Here is a 24,434-nt window from a genome sequence, read left to right on the forward strand (position 1 = left end):
GTTCACTTGCAGAACGCAAGCTTCTAGAGGGCACATAACTCTGAAGTAATGAATTTAGGTAAAGGGGTGCAGAGCCAGTGATGGTTTTGTAGGCAAACATCAATGCCTTGAATTTTATGCGAGCAGATATTGGTAGCCAGTGCAAATTGATGAGCAGAGGTGTGATGTGCGGTCTTTTCGGCTCATTAAAAATTAATCTTGCAGCGGCATTTTGGATTAATTGTAGAGTGTTGATAGAACTGACTGGAAGACCAGCCAAGAGAGCATTGCAATAGTCCAGCCTGGACAGAACAAGAGCTTGAACAAGGGGTTGTGTTGCATGTTCTGAAAGAAAGGGCCTGATCTTCCTAATGTTGTATAAAGCAAATATGCCGGACCAGGCAGTTTTAGCAATGTGGTCTGAGAAATTCAGCTTATCATCAATCACAACTCCAAGGTTTCTAGCTGTTTTTGAAGGAGTTATGGTTGATGAGCCTAACTGGATGGGGAAATTTTGATAAAGTGATGGGTTTGTTGAAACCACAAGCAGTTCTGTCTTAGCCAGGTTGAACTGAAGGTGATGGTCCATCATCCAACAAGAAATGTCTGTTATACATGCAGAGATGCGAGCAACTATCGTCAGATCATCAGGATGGAATGAGAGGTAGTTGAGTGTCATCAGCATAGCAGTGATATGAAAAGCCGTGTTTCTGAATGACAAAACCTAGTGATGCCACATAGACAGAGAAGAGAAGTAGTCCAAGAACTGAGCCCTGAGGCACCCCAGTAGCTAGATGTTGCGACTTGGACACCTCACCTCTCCAAGACACCTTGAAGGACCTATATGAGAGGTAAGACTCAAACCACTGGAGTGCGGGTTCCTGAGATGTCATTTTCCAATAGGGTTGACAGGAGAATCTGGTGGTTCACCCTATCAAAAGCAGCAAACAGATCACATTATGTTATTAATACGTGTGAAACAACGCCAATCTATTGGCCCACCTGGCCCATGACGTCATAGGCGGGATGCCCGGAAGTATAAAAGGGCACAGGGGAATACATCATCCACTTTAGCTGTCTGAAGGAGACGTAGACAGGCAGGCTGAAGGCATGGCAAAGGGGTGCAGCATCTCGTTCCCTCTCGGGGAACCATGGTTACATGCGTAACCCGAGACGTTCCCCTTCTAGGGAACTCAACGCCGTGCCGAGGCGCATGCCTGTCCACCTGGTGGGAAAGCACCAAGGAAGCGACAAACATAAACAAAGCCTTTCCTCAGAAAGGGGCCATGTCACTGATGCCACGGGCCGCTCACGCAAACTTGGCAGAAACGGTGGAACCCGACTAGATCAAGGGGAACATCCAAGTTAAGAGCACAGCTATCCTCAGATAGCTATGCTATGTGAGCAGAACTAGCCTGGATACACAAGACCACTGAGGAGGCGAACTAGAAAGCCTCTAAAGGAGCTCAAAAGATGCTACTTAAATCCAATCTAAAGAGAGTAGCTGCTGAGCTAGAACACGGCTATCCTCAGATAGCTATGTCCCTAAGGTCTTATGTAGGCTTGTGGACCAGAATAACATAGCCAAGATAGCCTTCCTACAGAGCTGCCCAGGCCACAGAGAGTGGGCTATCTACTTACTACCCTAGCAGGGGAGATAGGGTAGTAACTGTCTAGGTGAGGGCTCAAAGAGACCGCTACTTAAAGACCCTAAAAAGGGGAGCAGACACTGAGCTAGCACACAGAAATCCTCAGATAGCTATGCACCTAGGAAGGGCTACCAGAAAGGGAACCGACTGGAACTACCCAGACCACAAAGAGTGGGCTGTCTACTTGCAACCCTAGCAGGGGAGACAGCACTGCCTAAGTAAGGGCTCAAGGAGATTGCTACTTAAACACCTTAAGAAGGGGAGCAAACACCGAGCTATCAACACCTAGTCCCGCACAGCTACTAAATAACCAGGTAAACCCTCCTATGAGGATGCCCAGACCACAAAGAGTGGGCTGTCTACTTACGACCCAGAAGGGGAGACAGCACTGTCCAGGTAAGGGCTCAAAAGACTGCTACTTAAAACCCTAAGCAGGGGAGCGATCACTGAGCTAGCACATAGATATCCTCAGATAGCTAGGCTGTAGGAAAAGGGACCACTCCATAGGAGGGCTATGCAGGAAGGCTATCTGGGCTCTGACGCGGATTTGGTACCTCCTTAGTATAGCCATCTGAGGGTGGTTATATTCCAGCCATTGGTATGGCGGGTTGGGCTTACCTGAATACAGCTATCTGAGGCTGTGTTTTCTGAAGTCCACAGTCAACGCAGCCATCTACCAGGAAATTTTAGAGCACTTCATAATACACGAGTTTCACAATTTGAGTTGAATTACTGAGATAAATGAACTTTTCCACGACATTCTAATTTATTGAGATGCACCTGTATGTTGATTTATGTATCTAGTAAGAAAGACTCATGAGCAGCAACCTTTTTATTTTGGGTATGTCATTTGTGTCTCCATGCTGAAAATGGGGGGTGACAGGTAAGGGGTTAAGGAGGTCCCCAATCCGTGTCAGTCCCACAGTAGGCTAACAAAGCACCAATGAAAACAAAAGTGGTTAACATTCAACCCCTTCTTTTTCATCAGTATTATTTGTGATTTGAATTTTGTGAACAGGGAGCTTCTCTTTTGCTGTGTTATAAGCCGGGTGCTTTCATTTTCGAATTTGCGATCTTGGTGTCACGTTTTATAAGAAAAAATAATTGTCTCATTTGCTTACATGCATCTATATACATATTTACACATACATATTTCATTTTTTAAGACTAAAACAAAAGATGGATTCATTGTTATTCTTAATTAAAAAGCATAACAACAATACAGTACGATACAATGACAAACTAGCTTACAAAAGGTTTATTAACAAAAATGAATAAGACGAGGCATGGCATACACCACATGCTGTATTATATACCGACTAATAAATTACAGAATATTTAGCAAACACTGAGGAATCAAATAAATAAAAAAGAGAGCCTCCATAGCATAACGTGAGGTAAACAGCAAAGATAAGCTTTTCAAAATGAAAACAAAAAGAAATTCATCCATTGTTTCCTCAATATTCGCTTGCTGCATGCGGCGAGTATAAACCAGGCTCTACACTCCATAAGCGCTGCGCAGTTCAAACAAGCAGCACGGTTTTGTTTGCCTTTTGATGTTTCTCATATGCAACAGAAATTCAGCGCTTATGAGTTAAAAAATGCGGTGGTCACGCCAGTGCGACTGCACACAAAATTTAGTCGCACGGGCAGAAAGCAAAATGCACCCATTTGGTCGCACTCTGGAGCCCTGTGCAGTACAGTATTTATTTATCCTCAGTTGTTCAAATTGCGGTAATCGAATACGGTTATAGTGATAATTAAAATATGAAATGGTAATACTAACCGTGGGGTATTTTATCACGATTTATCGTCAAACAGGTAATCGTTACAGCCCTACTATTGACCAAGATCTCACAAGAGGGAGGATCCAGACCATCAGTAAATGATTCTCTAAAGAGCGAACACAAACATAGTCCAAGATCAAGCCTGATGTAAGCAGTAGGCATAGCACTTGAGGGCTGGACACAGCTATCCTCGAATAGCAGTTCTCTCAGATAAGGCTGAAGATTGCCCAGGCCACGGAAGTGGGAAGTGGGTTTAAAACCCCGAAGGGGAGACAGCACAGTTCAGGCAAGGGGCTCACAGAGACCACAATCTACAAAACCCTAAAAGGGAATCGGTCTCCGCGCTGGAACACAGCTATCCTCGAATAGCAGATTCCTAAACAAAGACTTCAGCACTTACTTGAGAACTTGTGCCAAGGGGAACCCAACCTAGTTATTAAAATCTAGGCTATAACATAGCTGCCCTCAGACCGCCATATTCCAGAGCAAAAAGATATTTCCCATAACCACTCTAGGTGCTGAAAGCCCTGGGAGAGAAAACTCGCAAGCCTCTCTCCACAGAATATTTAAATATATTCACGCCCAGCGAGGCTCTCCACTAGGGTTAGGAACAAGGGTTCTTATTCAGAACCGGTTCTGTTTTTTTAAAAGAACCGGAACCGTGAGCAATTTCTAAGTTTCGGTTCTGAAAACGGTTCTGGTGCGACGCGTGACCAAGTGCTGTGAGCAGCCTTGCACTGGCGTTTCCCGTAAAGGATGTCACAAACCAAATAACAGAAACGCCGCCCTGCCTCTTTAATTACTGAGCACATTGTTTCCCATAACGCACACTCCACAGATGCATACACGATCCTTACACGATCAAGGTCCAGAAACATAGCAAGGAGATCGGTAAAATAATGCATGTGACATCAGGGGTTCAACCGTACTTTTACGAAGCTACAAGAATACTTTTTTTGCACAAAAGAAAAAACTAATGACTTTATTCAACAATTCGTCTCCTCTGCATCACTCTAGCGCCATTTTGGAGAATATCCACTGAACATAAACGGCGTATGCTTCTGAGTCACGAAAACAACATATCCACGTGGCACAGCTGACACAGAACAGTGTACGCCGTTTACGTTCAGTGGATATTCTCAGAGAGCTCTTGGGATGCATCATAAATATCTTAATTTGTGTTCCCAAGATGAACGGAGGTCTTATGGGTTTGGAAGAACATGAAGGTGAGTAATTAACGACAGAATTTTCATTTTTGGGTGAACTATCCCTTTAACTTCCTGTATGTTCACTTTGAGTTTGTCTGGTCTTACGTCTACATGTCTTAAATGTTGCTGTGCTACTTTGTGTTTGGATTTACCCTTGTTGGATTAAAGACCTATGATATATAACCTTTCATCTTCATTGTGCATTCTTTAACACAGCGTAGCCTGACACTTACAGACTTGTGTAGGTAGAGTCTGAGTGAGAAGCATTTAGGTTCAAACGTGTGAAGAACTGTTTAAGTATTTGAATGTGTCTTTGAATATTTATCTGTAATATTTGAATTGCTGCTTGTGCAAAACTTGGGTAGGGATGATTTTTCCAAGTAGGACACATTTCTGGAACTTATTTTAACATTTAAGGAGGACATTTTTTAATTTATCTTTACAATATGTCGAGTATTGTTGATGCATAACTCACTTAAGGCATATTGTGGCCCAGATAATGTCTATTTTTGGTTTATTTGGTGCATTATTATCTAAAATGTGGCTGTGCAGTGGCCTGCTTGTGGACCACTGCCAAGATGCCACCATTCCATGCAGCATGTGGGCCACATGAGGAATTTGGGGAAGACCAGGGTTTGAATAAAAATCAACTGTGGCCCACATTAGGGCCAGTTTTGGTTTATTTGGTTGGCTTACATGCGGCAATGTTAAGGTTTGCTTGAGGCCCAAATCTGGCAAACAGGACCGGACTGCCCAAATGCCATTGCAAGGTGTTGGATCTGGGCAAGAATTAAAATAAATGTGGACAGGATTTGGGCCAGTTCTGCTTTATTTTATTTATTTATTGTCATGGCTGACATGCTGCCTTCCTATGGCTTGCTTGTGGCCCAAATTAGGCAAACAGGAGTGGACCACCCAAATGCCATCATTCTACACAGTATGTGGGCCGGAGCAAGGTGTTGGATCTGGGCCGGATCTTGGCCAGAATTAAAGAGAATATCCACTGAACATAAACGGCGTATGCTTCTGAGTCACGAAAACAACATATCCACGTGGCACAGCTGACACAGAACAGTGTACGCCGTTTACGTTCAGTGGATATTCTCAGAGAGCTCTTGGGATGCATCATAAATATCTTAATTTGTGTTCCCAAGATGAACGGAGGTCTTATGGGTTTGGAAGAACATGAAGGTGAGTAATTAACGACAGAATTTTCATTTTTGGGTGAACTATCCCTTTAACTTCCTGTATGTTCACTTTGAGTTTGTCTGGTCTTACGTCTACATGTCTTAAATGTTGCTGTGCTACTTTGTGTTTGGATTTACCCTTGTTGGATTAAAGACCTATGATATATAACCTTTCATCTTCATTGTGCATTCTTTAACACAGCGTAGCCTGACACTTACAGACTTGTGTAGGTAGAGTCTGAGTGAGAAGCATTTAGGTTCAAACGTGTGAAGAACTGTTTAAGTATTTGAATGTGTCTTTGAATATTTATCTGTATTATTTGAATTGCTGCTTGTGCAAACCTTGGGTAGGGATGATTTTTCCAAGTAGGACACATTTCTGGAACTTATTTTAACATTTAAGGAGGACATTTTTTAATTTATCTTTACAATATGTCGAGTATTGTTGATGCATAACTCACTTAAGGCATATTGTGGCCCAGATAATGTCTATTTTTGGTTTATTTGGTGCATTATTATCTAAAATGTGGCTGTGCAGTGGCCTGCTTGTGGACCACTGCCAAGATGCCACCATTCCATGCAGCATGTGGGCCACATGAGGAATTTGGGGAAGACCAGGGTTTGAATAAAAATCAACTGTGGCCCACATTAGGGCCAGTTTTGGTTTATTTGGTTGGCTTACATGCGGCAATGTTAAGGTTTGCTTGAGGCCCAAATCTGGCAAACAGGACCGGACTGCCCAAATGCCATTGCAAGGTGTTGGATCTGGGCAAGAATTAAAATAAATGTGGACAGGATTTGGGCCAGTTCTGCTTTATTTTATTTATTTATTGTCATGGCTGACATGCTGCCTTCCTATGGCTTGCTTGTGGCCCAAATTAGGCAAACAGGAGTGGACCACCCAAATGCCATCATTCTACACAGTATGTGGGCCGGAGCAAGGTGTTGGATCTGGGCCGGATCTTGGCCAGAATTAAAATCAATGTGGCCCAGATTTGGGCCAGTTCTGCTTTATTTGGTTTAATCATGGCTGATATTGGGCCTTCTTTTGGCTTGCTTGTGGCCCAAATCTGGCAAACAGGAGAGGACCGCCCAAGGCCATCATTCCACGCGGTATGTGGGCCAGATGAAAGTGTCAGGTGTGGGCCTGATCTGGCCCTCAGGAATTTTTCTATATGGGCTGTTTCCGCCATCTCCTGAGAAACTTAGAGGTGATTGGGGCTTCCAAGTAGGACACCAAATGTCATCACAACATAATTCATAGTGATCAACAGATAGGAAACTATAAATAGGATGTAAATATAAGACAAAGACCCATACAGGGCACTTTTGAATATGGGTCATTATCATCCTTTATTCATGTTTGTCAGCAACTGCATGCAGTGAAAGATTATGGTCAGGTCTGAGTCAGGGTGGGCTTCATGAAATGCTTTAAAGTTTATGTTAAAGTTCATAAAATGCAAGTCAACTGCTACTTGACTTGCATTTTATGAATCACCAAGGACCATGGTTTCAGCTAAAAATCTTCTTTACACTGCTAAAAAAATAACCTACATCTTGGAATGCCTGTGGGCAAGTAAATTAACAGAAAATGTTCAATTTGGGTGAACTGTCCCGTTAATGTTAATTATTTGCTTATGTTCACAGTGGTTTAATGAATAAGTTCATACAAATTAACCACCAATTCACCAAAATGTAAAACAATTATGAATGGCCAAGAGAGTGTTGGGCCCTGCTATCTAAGCTTATGTGTACCTCTGGTATTTTTGTTGTGAAAATAAAAACAAAAACTATAATCTCAGTTTAATGTTATATATTTTTATTTATATCTAAATGTAAAAATGTAAGATTAAATGGTGCCCCCTAGTTGAGAACCACTGATCTAGAATAGAAGGAATGTTTCATAATATTTCTGAAAAACAAAATGCTGTTCAAGAGCATTTTAAATGTGACTCTCAAATGACATTACATTTAGACCCCAGAATCCTCTAAAACTTTAGTTATCATAGATCTGAATCATTGTCTTTTCTCTTTCTGTCTTCAGCCTGTCTAAATGCAGTATTACAGAGGAACAGAGTCTCATCCTGACTCCAGCTCTGAAATCAAACCCATCACACCTGAGAGAACTGAACCTCAGTGGGAATCAAATAAAAAACACAGGAGTGAATCACTTATGTGACTTACTGAAGGAATCGCACTTTAAACTGGAGAGATTGAGGTGAGAAACATTCACATACAAGAATCAAAATGCTCAAAAATCACATCAAAAGTTTAAATAAAAGCACTTTATACTCTATCCATTTATCATAAAGGCCTGAGTATTTTGTGATCTGGTAAAGCAAAGATTAGGGATGCACTAATATTACTTTTACCAGAACAAAACTAACACTTTCAATTTTGGTAATCGATTTTGCATTATGATTGCTGATACCTTTTCAGAATCAGAAAGAGCTTCATTTAAAAGTTTGCTTACACACACAAGTAATTTTACTTGGTAATGGAGCTTCAGGTGTACAAACATAAATATGACAACAAGACATATAATATAAAAATAAGACAAATAATATAAAATAAAATAAATAAAAACAAGTAAGAAGGTAGTTCGGTTAAGTCAGAAAATATTTAAGGATTGTGTACATATTTACAGTATTACGGATAATAATATAAATAATAAAATGGGGTGAATTATTATGTAAATATTTTTTATTTACTTATTATTTACTTCATAGACATCCTTAATCTCTGATATCTCCATTCTGCTCTCTGTTTGTTTCTTTGTCTTGACACAAACACAGTACTGTATATGAGCTGCATGGTTTCAGTTTTTGGTATCAGAGCCTTTTAATAAGTATGAGTATACAAGCACAGCATCAAGTCTGATAACGATACTGCATCCCTAGTAAAGATGATCTCTCCTCCTCTATCTTTTTATTGTGTTTGTTATTGAGATGATGTGACAGCATAAAGAGTTTTATTTTCTGTTCTCTCACTCTTTCCCAAAATAGGTTAAGGTGTAATTTGACAGATGAAGGTTGTTCTGCTGTGACTTCAGCTCTGAAATCAAACCCATCATACCTGAGAGAACTGGAGCTCAGTGAGAATAAACTAGGAGACTCTGGAGTGAAAAACCTCAGTGATCTACTGATTAACCAAAAATGCAAGCTGGAGAAACTAGAGTTAGTATCATTATACTGTACAGCAGCTACAGTGTGAATAATGTATACTGTTAAATTATTAATTTCAAGACAGCACTGCCAAAGATACTTTGTTCATACTGTAGCATTGCATCTGTACTGCAACTGCATTTCCCGTTTGGTCTCTATTAATATTAGGCGTTTAGCTAGTAATTGCATTTAATTTAAAACATTTGATAAAATATAATATATGCAGAACAAAATGTATGCTATCAGTATGAGTATATTATGAGATTCACATTTGGTGTAACAATAGACATGAAAGAATTTATTTAAAAAAACAACAACCTCGGAACTCAAAAACTGTTCCAAACTATTAAATACAGACAACGGCTACTGCTTACTGTAGTTCTTTAATAAGATGGCCATCATGGATCTGAATCATTATCTTTTCTCTTTCTGTCTTCAGCCTGTCTAAATGCACTATTACAGAGGAACAGAGTCTCATCCTGACTCCAGCTCTGAAATCAAACCCATCACACCTGAGAGAACTGGACCTCAGTATGAGTCATATAAAAAACACAGGAGTGAATCACTTATGTGACTTACTGAAGGAATCACGCTGTAAACTGGAGAGATTGAGGTGAGAAACATTCACATACACCGCAAAGCATATGTTTCAGTGTTTAAATGAAACAGAATAAAGAGTTTGTTTCTCCCATTTTGCCGAATGCAGGTTGAGATGCTGTGATATAAAAGTTGAAGATTGTTCTGCTGTGACTTCAGCTCTGAAATCAAACGCGTCACACCTGAGACAGCTGGAGCTGAGCGGGAATGAACTAGGAGACTCTGGAGTGAAAAACCTCAGTGATCTACTGATGAACCCACAATGCAAGCTGGAGAAACTAGAGTTAGTAACATTATACTGTATAGCAGTTACAGTGTGATTAAACTTTATTATGCTGAAAGCTAATGTACTGATGGTATCAGCAGAAAGAGCATTAATCTTTGAAGCATTTGAAAAACGTTGTGGTTATAAAATACTGACAAATCTTTGCTGCAAAAAGAGACAGATTTGAGAACAGAACAACTGTAATATGAATGACTGGATTATTCATGGTTGTTACTGGACTAATGGTTCTTTTCACTAAATCAATTTTTATTAAACAAGATTTTAATTTTGTGATGGTCAACTACACTTTTCTAAATTTTTAGTTGTGTACAATTTTTTCTAACCCCAACCCTAACCAACATGAAAATAGTCAATTTAATATTTTTCCAATGAGCTCTGTGTTGATACTATATCTCAATCTACATTTATTATGTCTAAGTGTGAAGATGCTCCAGAATTCTGTTTTCTAGTAACTAGTATTCTCAAATCCTAGTTATGCTCCTGTCTTGCACCCTTAACAAATAAAAGTTCCAAAAGGGGTTTTCATCGTGATGCCATAGAAGAACATTTTGCGTTCCCCAAAAGAACAGTGAACAGTTCTTAAAATAACCACTTTATTACTTCATGTGAAGAACATTAACAAATCAGAAGAACGTTTTCCACTCTAAAGAACCTTTTGTGCAGTGGAAAGGTACTATATGGATGTTAAAGATTCTTCATGGAACCATCAATTCCAATAAAGAACCTTTTAAGAGTGTGTTTTATTGTCGTACAATTACTGTAGGTTTCCTGGTATATTAGTTACTGTATGGCATTTACTGATGATGCATTTATTTCACGCATGAACTTAACATGAATCTGAATCATTGTTCTTTATCTTTCTGTCTTCAGCCTGTCTAAATGCAGTATTACAGAGGAACAGAGTCTCATCCTGACTTCAGCTCTGAAATCAAACCCATCACACCTGAGAGAGCTGGACCTCAGTGGAAATCAACTAGGAGACTCTGGAGTTGAAAAACTTGGTCGTCTGCTGAGCAGTAAACAATGCCACCTGGAAAATCTGAAGTTAGTAACAGTATACTGAACAGAAGTCACAGTGTGATTTAATTTTACAATGAAGTTAATTATTAAAGACAACAGGGCCCAATTTTATAATTTATAGCAGTGCACCTTCAGGCATTTTCCCATTTGCAGAAAGATTCAAAAGTACTATGAGCTATTGGACTGATGGTTCAGTAGAGAGTTTCATATACTGAAATCTGACAAACACTTTGCTGCAAAATGAGACAAAAGTGAGAAAAGACAAAAACTCTCATAGCATGAGTGACAACAACAGATTATTCTGACAGAGCTACATGTTTTCTACAACACTAATGGTATTTCAAATCTAAAAGGGGTTATGATATGCATGTTTCTGGAGGTTAGCTTATGAAGTTAACATTTTTTTGCAACAAAAAAAGTTTTCACTTAGTCACTGTAGTCTAGCTCAGTATCACATGTAAACCATGTAAATCATGACATCAGTACAGAAAATGTGTACCATTCGTAGAAAAATTGGACAAAAAAACACATACTTCTGGGTGGCCTTATTATCAAGTTAAGTACATGTCATCATATACAATGAAAGAGTAAGATGCTGCTTATGTATAACAAATATGCGAATATACAGCTCACTAATTAGAGGTCCATAATTAGGGTCTGTATAAAAGGTGTTTATTGTGTTAACTGGTTTTGAGAATTACACACCTGGCATTGCTCGAGGATCTGCACACATGTCTTTAGAGAGCGTCATACAAGGGTTAAAGCAAAAAAAAATCCGGAGCCTGAACTTTTGTCCGGGGGCGGGGGGGCTGATGGGGCAGACTGTTAACATTTGAAAGGATACTATGGCAAAGTTATTGCTTTCCTTATTCAAATTTATTGTTTTCATGAATATATGGTTGACCTGAAGAATGAAAGCTGTATCATACACTCGAAAAATTATGAGCTATATCACCGCTTATCGACACTAGCGGTGTGACAACACACTTAGCTCACGAGATGAGACGAAATACAGATACTTCGTTCACTAGAAAGAGGCAATATTTCAATACTATTTTTAAGAAATTTTCATTGACAAAATACTTGTCTTTTAATTACAAAAAATCACAATTAAAAGAAAATAAATGAAATAAATGAACTTTTCCAAGACATTCTAATTTATTGAGATGCACCTGTAATTACATGGTTTTATTGAACAACACTGTTAAAATACATAATGTAACATGCCTATACATAATATGAACATAACCAACTTAAGTACAATATGTATTATAACAAATACCTGCAGAGGGCGCCAACGGCCTGGTGACGTTTCACTTTACAGCGTGATTAAACCATGTTTAAATCCATTAAATTTTAATATTTGGCCACGTGAAGATTTATTTTATTTTGAAATCATGATGTACAGTAAATGGTATATTTAGAAATAGGTTGATGTATTCTCCTGTGTTGGCAAAAGTTTAAATGATTTACGTTACAAATCTAGTGAGATAATACACACTGTTTCTCCAGATGAACATTAAGCAATTCAAATTCACAGCAAATGCAGAGGAAGAGTTTAGCCCCTTTCACACATACAGTCTTTACTGGTAAATTACCAGCAAGTTACCGTTAAGAGATCACATGTGAACAGGACCTTTTCAAAAATCCCGGTAAATTTGTTCTGGCAATCATATCGTTCTTATGGAGATGACATGATTACTCTGAGCCGCTTACCAAGCTCCGCTGCTTTTTAATTCATTTTTCTATGTAAATATGTGCTAGACGGACATCTTTTGACCATTGCGCTTCTCCATTCATCAGGGCTGCGACTCTGCAATTGGATACTATTATGCGCGTCTCGTGTTTATAAGAGCAAAACATTCTGATTGGCTAGTAATGTTAGTTTGGTTGAGAGTGAAAGCTGAGCTCCTCTCATACCATTGGTAGGCGAACTCATGGAATCGAAAGGGATATCAACAAGTTTTTTTTAAATGTAGGATTATTTTTTTCTGTAGCCAAATGCTGCACGCTGGAGATCCGGCACGGTGCCGGAGAACTTTAAGCCCTGGTCATATGTTTGCTGAGTGACAAAAGGCTGGAAAGGAAATGTTGTGCGGAAAACCCATATATGGAGATGGTGTAGGTTTGTTTTATGCAAATTACTAACCTCAGGCACACGGTTGCTCATTTAAAATACTCTAGAATCACTAACATTAGAAAGAGGTTAAGAACAAATTCATGTGCTTACACGTATTGTGAATTAGGCATAAATTTCATGAGAAGTTCTCCTGTGCATACAAATATGAAATAATCCACAGTTATTAGTGAATGAGACCCAACGTTTTGGTGATTACGTGAGTTGGGCTTTGGCTTTTTAGTGTGGATTATGATGATGATTTGAGTTGAGTACTGCTGTACATGTGGTTACAGGCAGTCATTTTATCAGAGCAAATGTCAAAACCCACCCCCTCCTAAAATAAGTAGCGTACAAACTAAAAAGACGAGTATCTCTAAATAATGTCTTTTGAGCAGGTAACTGTCTTTCACTGTTGTTTTGAACCATTGAAAACAATTACTTTACAATGAATAACATTATATAAGTTGACATAACTGCTAGATATCATACCTGTTGATCTCTGGGTTGGTTTTAACTTCTTTAAAGCAGGGTCAGAAATGACCTCTTCCATTAATTTCCAGGGCCATTTTTTGCCAAATACTCGAACCAATCACTTCAGTCAGTCAAAATATTATAAATTGTTATTAAAAGCAAAAAACAAAAACTTACAAATTGCATGTAAATTATACAAAGGAATAAAAAGGGGGAAAAATTAACTCATTACAAGGTAGGGCTGCAATATTATTACAAAAAACATTATTATTAATGTTGATTAATAGAATACAGTACATAAAAACTTTTGGAGAAACGGCACGTCATAACTGGCTACACAGGCAAAACATATCGGTCCATGATGTTAGTCTAGCACAAGTTATGCAAAAACCTCTTTTATAATCAATGAAGCTGCAAAATAATCTTTTAATTTATGAGTGAAGCATGCAAAATTCATTTGGTCAGTAAGGGGATGCACAATCAACAAAAGTGTTTTCAGCGGTGACTAATCTAAACATCTGATTGGCTACTGTGTTCATAAGATAAACAGAAATGTGTTTGATTGGTTATAAGGCTCATTGCATAAGACATAAACGTGCACAGATCTGAATGTGCTGTGGCAAATTGACTCTCTTCATTCATTTTCACATTTCACTTTAATCGTGACAGCTGTAATAGTTTAGTTGTGCATTTTTTGCACCCTTATCTTGAATTTGTGGGGCATTTTTGTTCATTTTGGGTCATTTCCGCACCTGCTTTAAACCTGTGGGACGTTTGGCACGCATTTTTTGTCTTTTTTCTCTATCAAATCTTTTAGTAATCATCATAAATGATATATCATTTGAAAGCTTAGAAACCCAAGATTCATCCTGTGTAAACCATTTCGAAATCAGACATTGCGTTACCATGGAAATGGTACTTTAAAATCTTTTGGCGGTCTCCTCCCCCTTAGTGAGCGGTGTCAAGTGTCATATTACAAAATGAATTACGGGTCTTTTAAAATCAAAACTTTTTATAATCTTGACAAAAACATATCATTGGAAAGGTCTGCGTCTCAGGATTCCATATTTGGTGGTTATTTTGAGATAGAAAAATGCATTACAAAAAATTCAATGGAGTTTGGATGTCACCCGGTGGCTGTTTGTGGTATAACGCTCTAAATAAAATCTCACAGGAACCTACATTTTTTTCATATCAACTTCAAATTTGGAACATAACTTATTTAGAAATCTCACAGGAACCTAAATTTTTTTCATATCAACTTCAAATTTGGAACATAACTTATTTAGACATAAGGCTATAATTTAAAACCTGATATGTAAAATATGTATTATATATATAAAATATTATAATTTTTATATATAAAATAAAATAAAATTAATATAGTGCATTTTCTTTTTCAGTGAATTTAAACTACTATAACTTTTTGATACTTAAATCTTTTGAAAAAATTCCACTTTTGTTATTTTTCAATTTGCTGATTTTCTTCTTTAAAAAGAGACCAACCTTAGGTCTGTATTCCAAAGTGTTCATAAATTACAACAATTTAAGTTTGGATAGTGCACGTTCATGCCTATTTAAAAAAATGGGGGGTGACAGTTAAGGGGTAGTCTCTCAGTTATCAACATCTCTGAAAGGCCAATTGTTATAGGCTGTCACTTTCCTATTTGACTTGTAAACTTTTCTCTAAACAGAGTTTTTTGACTTTTTTTGTTTTAGTTTTTTCACATTTAGAATGTGAAAATAGTCCATTTGAAATTTTTCAAACATATGATTATTCTTAATTTACATGTATAATTCACTAGCTATTTCTGTCCAACTAAAGATGCTCCAGGCTTGGATTGTAATTGGTATAATCAAATTCTAGTTGTGGATTGCTTTATGGTTCTGTAATTAAGATTTCATGTTTTGGCTGGTATGGCATTTAGTCATGATGCATTTAACACACATGGATCTGAGTCATTGTCTTTTCTCTTTCTGTCTCCAGTCTGTGTAGATGCAGTATTACAAAGAAACAGTGTCTCATCCTGACTCCAGTACTGTGTTTGAACCTTTCATACCTGAGAGAGCTGGACCTCAGTGGGAATAAAATAGAAAACAAAGGAGCTGAGGTCTTGTGTGAAATACTGAAGGATTCGCATTGTAAGCTGGAGAAATTGAGGTGAGTAACATTCAACTGAAGGTATCAAAGTGCTTAAACTAACTTTAACATTGCAATTTAACCAAAACACATTTACTCAATATCGTATGAAGAGCCTGACTTCACATTATATTTGTGGAAAATAATTCCTCCTAGTTGATGTGTTTTGTGATCTGATGAAAGCAGAGTCTAAAATAAACACCCGCCAGGTACCAAACACAGGTACATTTTGGCCAATAATTTTTTTACATAAATATATCATTTTCTAAAACCTGCAAAACCTTCTCTCTCTTCAATTGTGCTATTATTTTTCTTTATTATCTATCATTTAGTGATTTTTAAATTGCACTGTTGCCTTTATTTATATTGTACACAATTGTATTTACAGTATTTAAAATAAATGGGTCTTTTTATTAATTGACTGGTAAGAATTGTCACTGGCTGGTAATTTTTTCATCTATCATGCAGTAATGTGTGGTCATATTTACCTTTGCACAGTTCGCAACATTTCTTTGCACCAAAAAAGTTTAAATATTTGAACAATTTTAAATTTTTCATCCTCATTTTCACACTGTTTAGTCAAAAACTCCAGAAATCCAGAAGATTTGGCTATTTAATGTTTAAGGAATTAAACTGCAAGTTACTTTCAGAGAAACAATGGGTGTCATTCACAAAACATTCATACACACAAATAGGGATGCAGCGATTAACCAGTTTCCTTAATAGTAAAGGCTCCGCTAAACCGCGTGTTTCTGTTGCACGGAACGAAACTGTTGCAACTTGTGCAAAACGAAAACAAAGTTACTCCAGCGGTGCGCCAGCTTAAAGTGCCATGCTTATCAGAGACACGCCCAAGTAAAGGTAATACATAATAACGAAGTTAAATTATGTGGCAAGTTACTTGAATGTGCACATTTTCAAGTGTTTGTGTGGAGTATGAAAGCTAAACATTGAGGCGCCAGTGAGATTACTTGCACTGAAAAAAGACATTTTTGGTCATACAGACAAAAATAATTACATCGTTCAAATCTGTTAAGGGTCTACATTTGTTTGTCTACATTCACAGTAACAACTAAACGCTGTGCGCAGTAAAATAATGAAACCAAACAGGATACTATTTCTGCTGTCTTGCTTCTTGTGACCTTGAGTGCGTCAGAAATAAACCCAAACTCTGTTGCCTCACAGATATGAGAAATACAGTACATCTATAGAACGCAAAATGTTTTAATAATGAACCAATTTAAATAGAAAACAAATATTCTCAGATTATGTAATCCGTATGAAATGTATATTGCGCATCCACTGCAAAAATGATGATTAAGCATCTGAATCGCTTTTTAGTTTATCAATAAATTATTAAAATGGTATGGTAGTCTCCTTGCTGAGGCCGGACATGTAATTGAGGGGGACTAGGCCCCCTTGTCTCTATGCTACTGGTCTTATATTAATAATAATACTTCAATATTATAGAAATATAACTGTTAATGTAATTAAATATTGAAAATCATTGAACGTCCAGTCAAAATTCATCTTGGTATGGATTTTTTTTTCTTAGTCACTTTTAGCAATAAATAGCACTTTAAAATATAAAGAGTGTTTATGTGATTTTATACACAAGTAGTAAATATCACACTCTGGGTGAAAGTAAAAATGACCTTTGTTCTTATTCCTCTGTCTGTCTGTCATTGTTTTTCTAGCCTAAATGACTGTGGCATTACAGATGCTGCTTGTTTGTCTCAGTCTTTGACTGGAAAGAAAGCACTGGAGTTTTTAACAGAGCTAAATCTGAGTCAAAATAGCATAGGAAACTCAAAGGAGCAGCTCATTAAAGTGCTACAAAACACAAACTGTAAACTGAGGTGAGTAAACTTTTTGTCCTAGTCACCCTAACACAACCAGACGAACATAAATGTATTTTTGTTTCAAATCCAAATATGGTTTTAAAATATGTATGCAAAATTATGTAAATTCAGTAACTAATCTGATTACAGGATTTCAATGACACTTCACACTGAAAGTGATTGAAATATAGTTACTCATTTGCAACTTGTTTTCACTCAACATTGATTTTTTTCTTCTGATTCCTCCATACAGACTAGACAGTCAACAGATGGAAGATGGAAGAACTCTGATTGGAAGTGGTCTAAACTTCATCGGTGGTTGGCTTCCATTCTGGTCAAAAGCTCAGGAACCTGTGAAATCAACAGCACAAGACCTGCCATCATCATCAGATGAGGAATCCACAGAAGGTTCTCACTATAGTACAGTGATAAATGAATATGTGTGATGATGTGATGTCTGTAAGCAAAATCTAATATGTTCATTATATATTGAAATATGAACTGCAAGTATCAGCACAAAAAAATGAAAATCAAAGCAGAACGGTTGTTCCCTTTCAAGGGAACTTTGAACTGCATCCTCTAGGGGTCGCTATGGGGAATGCCTCGTCGTGACCCGAGTCTGAAGCATACATTGAAAAAACACCAACTCGTTGGCCGGCGACAGCCATGACGTCACTACCGGTGCGACTATACACATCATTCTCTTCTTCATCTTCACTGACTGTTTTGTTTGAAGCGTGCATTCCATGGTAAGAGCGATCTTTCTTCCTTCATTATGGCGAGCACTAGCAAGAAGTTTAGAGGATGTGTGCATCTGTGTCGTTGTTATTTGACACCTGATAACACACATGATCTTTGCGTCTTTTGTTTGGGCGAAGAGCATGCACGCGATGTCCTCGAGGGGGCAAACTGCGTTCACTGTGAGCGTTTTCGATGAAAAAGCTCCGCTCTCATTTGCCTCTCTTTTCGAGGAGACTGGGGCAGCCATCTGCTCCCCACGGTTCAGGACCCACCGCTGCTGAGGCATGGAGGAGAATGAGCTTGTGGGGATCGCAGGCGGATCTGGCCAACGAGTTTAAAGAGGGGCTTTCTCTCTCACGCTCGTTGGCTGTGGACGAGAGTGAGCCGCTGGAGGATGATGTTATTTCATTAACATCGTCTGATCCGGGGGCCAGTGCCCTGCTGGGTTCAGCCTAGGAAGAGCAGGAGATGTCTGAGGACGGCGAAGAGGCTGAGCCTTCCCAATCCTCCTGGGCCATGAAAGTGACGTCGCGAGGTTGTCTCGATGAGCATTATCTTTCTGACCATAGCCCTCCAGCTCAGGTGAGCCTTCCTTTTCTTCCTGATCTCCATACAGAGCTCGAGAAGGAATGGAAGAGGCCGTTTTCCTCACGCATCCATCGGTTCCAGCATACGAGTTATGCCAACATCGAGGGGATGCGCGAAAGCAGCTATGAGAGGATGCCCCCTGTAGAAGAGACGCTAGCCAGCTATCTCTCTATGGGTGAGACATCTTCTCTTAAAACTCCCTCCTTGCCATCTAAGCCCCTTCAGATTACATCTCGCTTGAATGGCAGGGCATACGCAGCAGCAGGTCAGGCAGTTGCTTCGTTGCACACGATGGCGGTGCTCCAGGCATATCAGGCTGACCTGCTGAAAGACCTGGATAAAGGCGATGCGCTGCATCACGGCTCTCGCTCTCCATGCTACTAAGCAGGCCGCCTCTGCTATGGGCAGGTCCATGGTGGATATGGTGGTGACGGAGAGACATCTGTGGGTGAATACTTGAGTAACTACTCATTTCCTTCGGGGGGTTTAACATCTGCCCTTATCTTCCCCTTCCTAATTCCCCTGTAACCACCATCTCTCCACCCGACCGAGGTGCATTACAGTTTCCTATGCTGGACCTATGATGTTTTGGTTGGTTCTATGGCTTCATAGTGACCACCTTATTGATGGTCCGGACTAGAGACTTCTTTGGGTCACTTCTTGAACGGGGCTCCTGCGCGGGAACCATGGTGGGTGAGTACAATCCATTTTAATAAATATATATATTTAATACACTGGTGGTTGTGTGTATTCCATCTGTGAGCTTTCTTTGCAGTGTTTTCCGGGACCTGTGTGTTTCTGTCCTTTTCTAGGGTAGGTCCTCATTGAGCGCCCCCTCTGCTGGATTCAGAAACCGGGTGCTCGACTTGCAGTGATTACCTCACTCGTCGATGTTGTATCCAGTCGGTATGATAGCCCTGGTTCCGGCTTCATGCTTCCTGGATCATGCGACCAGATTACAGGCTTCTGCGGGAGCCTTCTTGATCATCAGGCCCCTGGCACAGCACTGCAAAATTTCCTGGACGTACGGGCTGGACTTATGCTTTCAGGCTGCTCTATCTGGTACACCGTATCTAGGTCACCCTGAGGGGCTTCCTGGTCACCAGGATATCCCCTCTTGCTGAGACATCGAGCGGGAAATATAGGTGGCATTTGCGAGAACCTTCTTGTGAAATGCTGTCTCAGGCAGTGCTCCCCTCGTCTCAGAGGGTTATCTTTGAGCCTTGCCTCTCCCGTTTGGCTCAGTACTTCCGGGTATCTGTGAGCAGATGCTTGGGAAGCTCTTAAATCCATGCTATGGTAAGTGCACACGCTAAGCTTTGTGCACTTTCTGAAATCCACATGGTGGTAAGTGTGCACGCTAAGACTCTGCGCACTTTCTGAAATTCTGTATGGTAAGGGTTACAGGTTATTAGCCTCTTTCCCTTTCTCTGAGTTGGCTTAGACCACGGTACTCGTCTTGGGCTCCACTCAACCAGTGTTTCTTTGTTGAAACACTTTTGAAGCATCGCTACCCTCACCATTGAGGGTTATTGTGAGCATGGTGCTTTCTTTCAAGCGTTTGAATTCTCTCCTTTCTGAGGAGTTGGATTCCTCGCTCCGTGGGCTGTTCTCGTGGTAGTGTTTAGCAGTGCTCCCCTTTATCAAAGGGTTGCCTATGAGCACACTACTCCTTTCTGAATTCAGAGTTCTCCTCTCACGTGAGAGTTGAGTTCTCTGTTTTTCCCAGAGCACCTGGAACAGGCAACATCAGGCGAACTAGGCCCTTCCTCTGCCTCCCTGGTGCGCTGAGTTTTTGGCTAAGCTTGCAGTACGCTTTCTAACGAACATGCTGTAGGTCAAGCCCCCTATCAACTGAGAGCTGGGTGTGTTGATCCCTCAGCTAGGTAACTTGCTGCTAGCCATTCCAGCATTACCATACCATAGATTACCATAGATCGAGCTGATGGCTTCTCGAACATTTTGTTCTGGTGATCATTTCCATCTATGGGCTGCTCTTTCAGAGTACCACGAGGGCCCCTTAGGACGGTATCTTTAAAATCCATGTTATGGTAAGTGTGCACGTGAAGTCTTTTTACACTTTCTAAAATCCACACTGTGGTAAGTTTCACGCTAGTACTTTGCGTTCTTTCTAAAATCCTGTATGGTGAGGGTTACGTGCGGCAGCTTGGTGCCCTTTCTTGAATTGGTTAAAGCCCTGGTTCCACCTTGGGCACCACTCCTCCTATGTATCCTCTGGATACCTACTTTAACAGGGTATTGCTACTAGGGGTCTGTTGAGACAGTTCCTTCAGCAAGCTCATGCAGAGTATGCGGTAGCCCCTGTGTGACAGTCCAAGACTAGTATGATGCTAGGCTCTTGGTCGTATCCCCTTAAAGGAATCTATTCCTGATTCCAAGCCTTGAGCTCTACCCCAGGCCCAGGAGTCTGGCCCTAACAGGTAAGTTTTTTGGGGTATGTAGCCTAGGCCTTTGGCCATAGGGGATAATGTCACGGACAGCCATCTTAACGTCCTAGGGGCAACTCCCATGGCTATGGTAGAGTTGGTTCTTAGTGCTCACCATAGGTTTCTGGCATGCACTCCCCTCAGCATGGCGGCGTGGGTATATCGTTCCCCATAGCGACCTCTAGAGGACGCAGTTCAAAGTTCCCTGGAAAGGGAATGTCTCGGGTTACTTATGTAACCATGGTTCCCTGAGTAGGGAACGAGACACTGCGTCCTCTAGGTTTCTTGCCATGCTGCGGACGCAAGCTTCAGACGAAGAAGTGAATGATGTGTTCTCCCGGCGCCTATTTTATTTACACCGCTAGTGACGTTATGGCTGTCGCCGGCCAACGAGTTGTTGATGTTTTTTGAATGTATGCTTCAGACACGGGTCACGACGAGGCATTCCCCATAGCGACCCCTAGGTCTCATTCCCTACTCAGGGAACCATGGTTACATAAGTAACCTGAGACGTTTTTGGTGAGATGTTACTAAACATCAACTCATAAATACAAAAACTATGCAAAACCTACATCAATAATGAATTCAGTATGTTTATACACACACACATGCATTTTTTTTTGATAACCAATTTAAACAGCCCAAATAGCATTGCTTTAACAAATGTAAATGTTATATATTTGTTATATATTACTATTTTAAAATGATTACTAATGCATACATGTGGAAGAGGCTCAGATTTACTAATTAATGCAGCATTAATAGAAACCTGTATATGTGAGTAATGTTAACTATTTATTGTTGGTTTAGTATTAATACACATGGTGTTTTTTACAGGACAGTAAGCAGAAGAGGCTGATGAGCTGAAATATGATTCCACAATTTAAGTCACCAGTCACCAGTCCAGATAGTCTATCTTATGCTTTGTTTAGTGATTTTTAATATTCTCTTGTACTGTAATTGGTTGGCTTATTTGTTGACCGTAGTTGGACTCATCTCAGGAGGAGATAAAACAGCTTACAGAGATTAAATTCAGAGACTGACAGAATGGTGCATGGCAAATAACCTGGCTCTGAATGCTTCTAAAACCAAAGAGCTCATCATTGACTTCAGAAAGCACAACACGAACTTCACACCATTGCACATCAGCAGGGTCTGCATTGAGAGGGTCCCGGCCTTCAGATTCTTGGGAATGAACATTGCTGAGGATCTTTCCTGGAGCACAAACACTTCAGCAGCGGTCAAAAAAAGCACAGCAGTGACTCTATTTCTTGAGGACACTGAGGAAGAACCATCTACAAGAGCATCTGCTAGTGTCCTTTTATTGCTAAAACATTATAGAGTAATTACTTAGAGATCTCTTGTTATGATCTTCTCGTGTTAATTGACAGCTGTGATTGAATTACTTTCAGACTATGAATGCTAAAAGACTTTGTCATTTTGTAATATAGCATAACTGCAGTCGAGCTGTAATCACGTACAGATCTGTTGTCGTGGAAACAGGTGATATTTATGATCAGACTGCAGGGTTGTGATTTAATAGTAACCGAACCGTACAGATTAGTTTAATCATTTGTGTGAACTATAGAAGTGTAATTTGCACTTTAAACAATGTGATTATCGTGTATTCCATAGCATCTAATCTAACACCACAGTAACCGTATAGATAATTCCAGTCAGTAGGCTATATAGGTCACATTTGTTTAGATAGTGTTTCGTTTTGCCTGCTTTGATGCATATCAGTGCATATTTGTAATTTGTTTCTGTCATTTCTTTCTTTCTAGAAGCACACGCCCATACACTTTCACACTGAGATACTAATGCTTATACACTCAACTGTACATTAAACACTGTTCCAGTTTGCAGTGAGGTCTGTGAGTGGTGTATGTGCTCAAATTCCTGCTAATAAATAGACACAAATGATTGTTCTAACCGGACAATCCTCAATGCTTGCCACCGGAATATGTATAACCACCTAAGAGTGTAACATTGTTTACATGGTCCTTCGTTACACTATTCGTCTTTTCAGTTTTGTTAGAGAATCAATCTAATGTGATATAAACATCCCATTCCATTTTTATTATTTAAAAAAATAAACAAAGAAATGCACATAAATACCACATGAAAATGCAAATATATGTAAAGTACGAAAAAATAAAACCGAGATAAATGTACAGATTTGCAAGCAACAAATAGCACATACTCCAAATGAGTGCAACGTCATATAGCTGAGTTTTTGTTTATTGATTTTTGTTGTTTTATATGAAACATGGTTTATTAAAGACTATAATGAAATAAATGCTGTTAGGAGATTTATTTATGAATTGTGCATATCATGTAGTTTGCCTCACGACTGAAATGAGCTGTAACGAATCAGCTCATGGGAAATATGAATAATTAATCATAACTAGTTATAATTAATTATGAATATTTTGGATCCGCTGTAGATATTTAGCTGACCTCTCAGGGTCAACTGTCTTGTCAATTCTAAGAACGTTAATTTCCTGGTTAAGGGAAATAACTTTCTTACTGTACAATTCTACAAAAGCTTGTAGCATAAATCTGCATGATTAAGTGACTCCAGATATGAGCAAACAATGAACCACGTCAAGTGTGATACAAGTAAGGTTTTATTAACTACATAAACACTTAAACTAGTCTAACATACTACATAAACACATAAACTGGTCTAACATCCTACATAAACACATAAACTGGTCTAACATACACACACACACACACACACACACACACACACAGTTTGTATAGGTAGGAAAGGGTTAAAGCTTAACTCAGTACAGAAAGAGAAATAAGGACTATGAAGTTATAGAACCATTTGCATATTCAGCAGATCTACACCTAAGGGAAATGTCAGATTCTTAGTTCAAACACACCTTCGTAAAAAGGTGTAACTGATACTTAATATATCAATTAATAAGACTAAGTTTGATACTTGCAAGTCTCATCTGTCTGAAAGAAAGGCTTGATGCAATCTGAAAGTCCCAGTGATCTTGCTGAAGTTGGTCGATGAAAAGAAAGAACCAGTTTTGAGTCTGAGAATCTTGATGAATGGAAAGGTCGAGGCCGAAGCCTGGCACGAGCTTAGGGTTTCCGGGTGCGTTTTTCTCACATCCTCTCAGAATTACAACAAACCACCGGCTCCTGGGCGGGTCCCTGGAGCGGGGCCTTTAAGGTCTCGGAAGAGTCACG

At 39.4% G+C, this 24,434-nt stretch overlaps 1 protein-coding gene across 1 annotated transcript in view; it reads left to right on the top strand.

The window, feature by feature from the left end:
* The window catches only part of LOC107573273 (protein NLRC5-like), a 139,759-nt gene extending 117,670 nt beyond the window's left edge, over positions 1-22,089 (top strand). Inside the window, 8 exon segments of the mRNA XM_016259702.1 lie at positions 7,855-8,028; positions 8,816-8,986; positions 9,414-9,587; positions 9,681-9,854; positions 15,455-15,628; positions 17,305-17,466; positions 17,702-17,856; positions 22,062-22,089. Of these exon segments, the coding sequence (XP_016115188.1) occupies positions 7,855-8,028; positions 8,816-8,986; positions 9,414-9,587; positions 9,681-9,854; positions 15,455-15,628; positions 17,305-17,466; positions 17,702-17,856; positions 22,062-22,069 (1,192 nt within the window). The 3' untranslated portion in view covers positions 22,070-22,089.
* The last annotated feature ends 2,345 nt before the right edge of the window (positions 22,090-24,434 follow it).

This window comes from Sinocyclocheilus grahami, unplaced genomic scaffold (genome assembly GCF_001515645.1).
Source record: "Sinocyclocheilus grahami isolate Dianchi unplaced genomic scaffold, SAMN03320097.WGS_v1.1 scaffold1909.1, whole genome shotgun sequence".
NCBI lineage: Eukaryota > Metazoa > Chordata > Actinopteri > Cypriniformes > Cyprinidae > Sinocyclocheilus > Sinocyclocheilus grahami.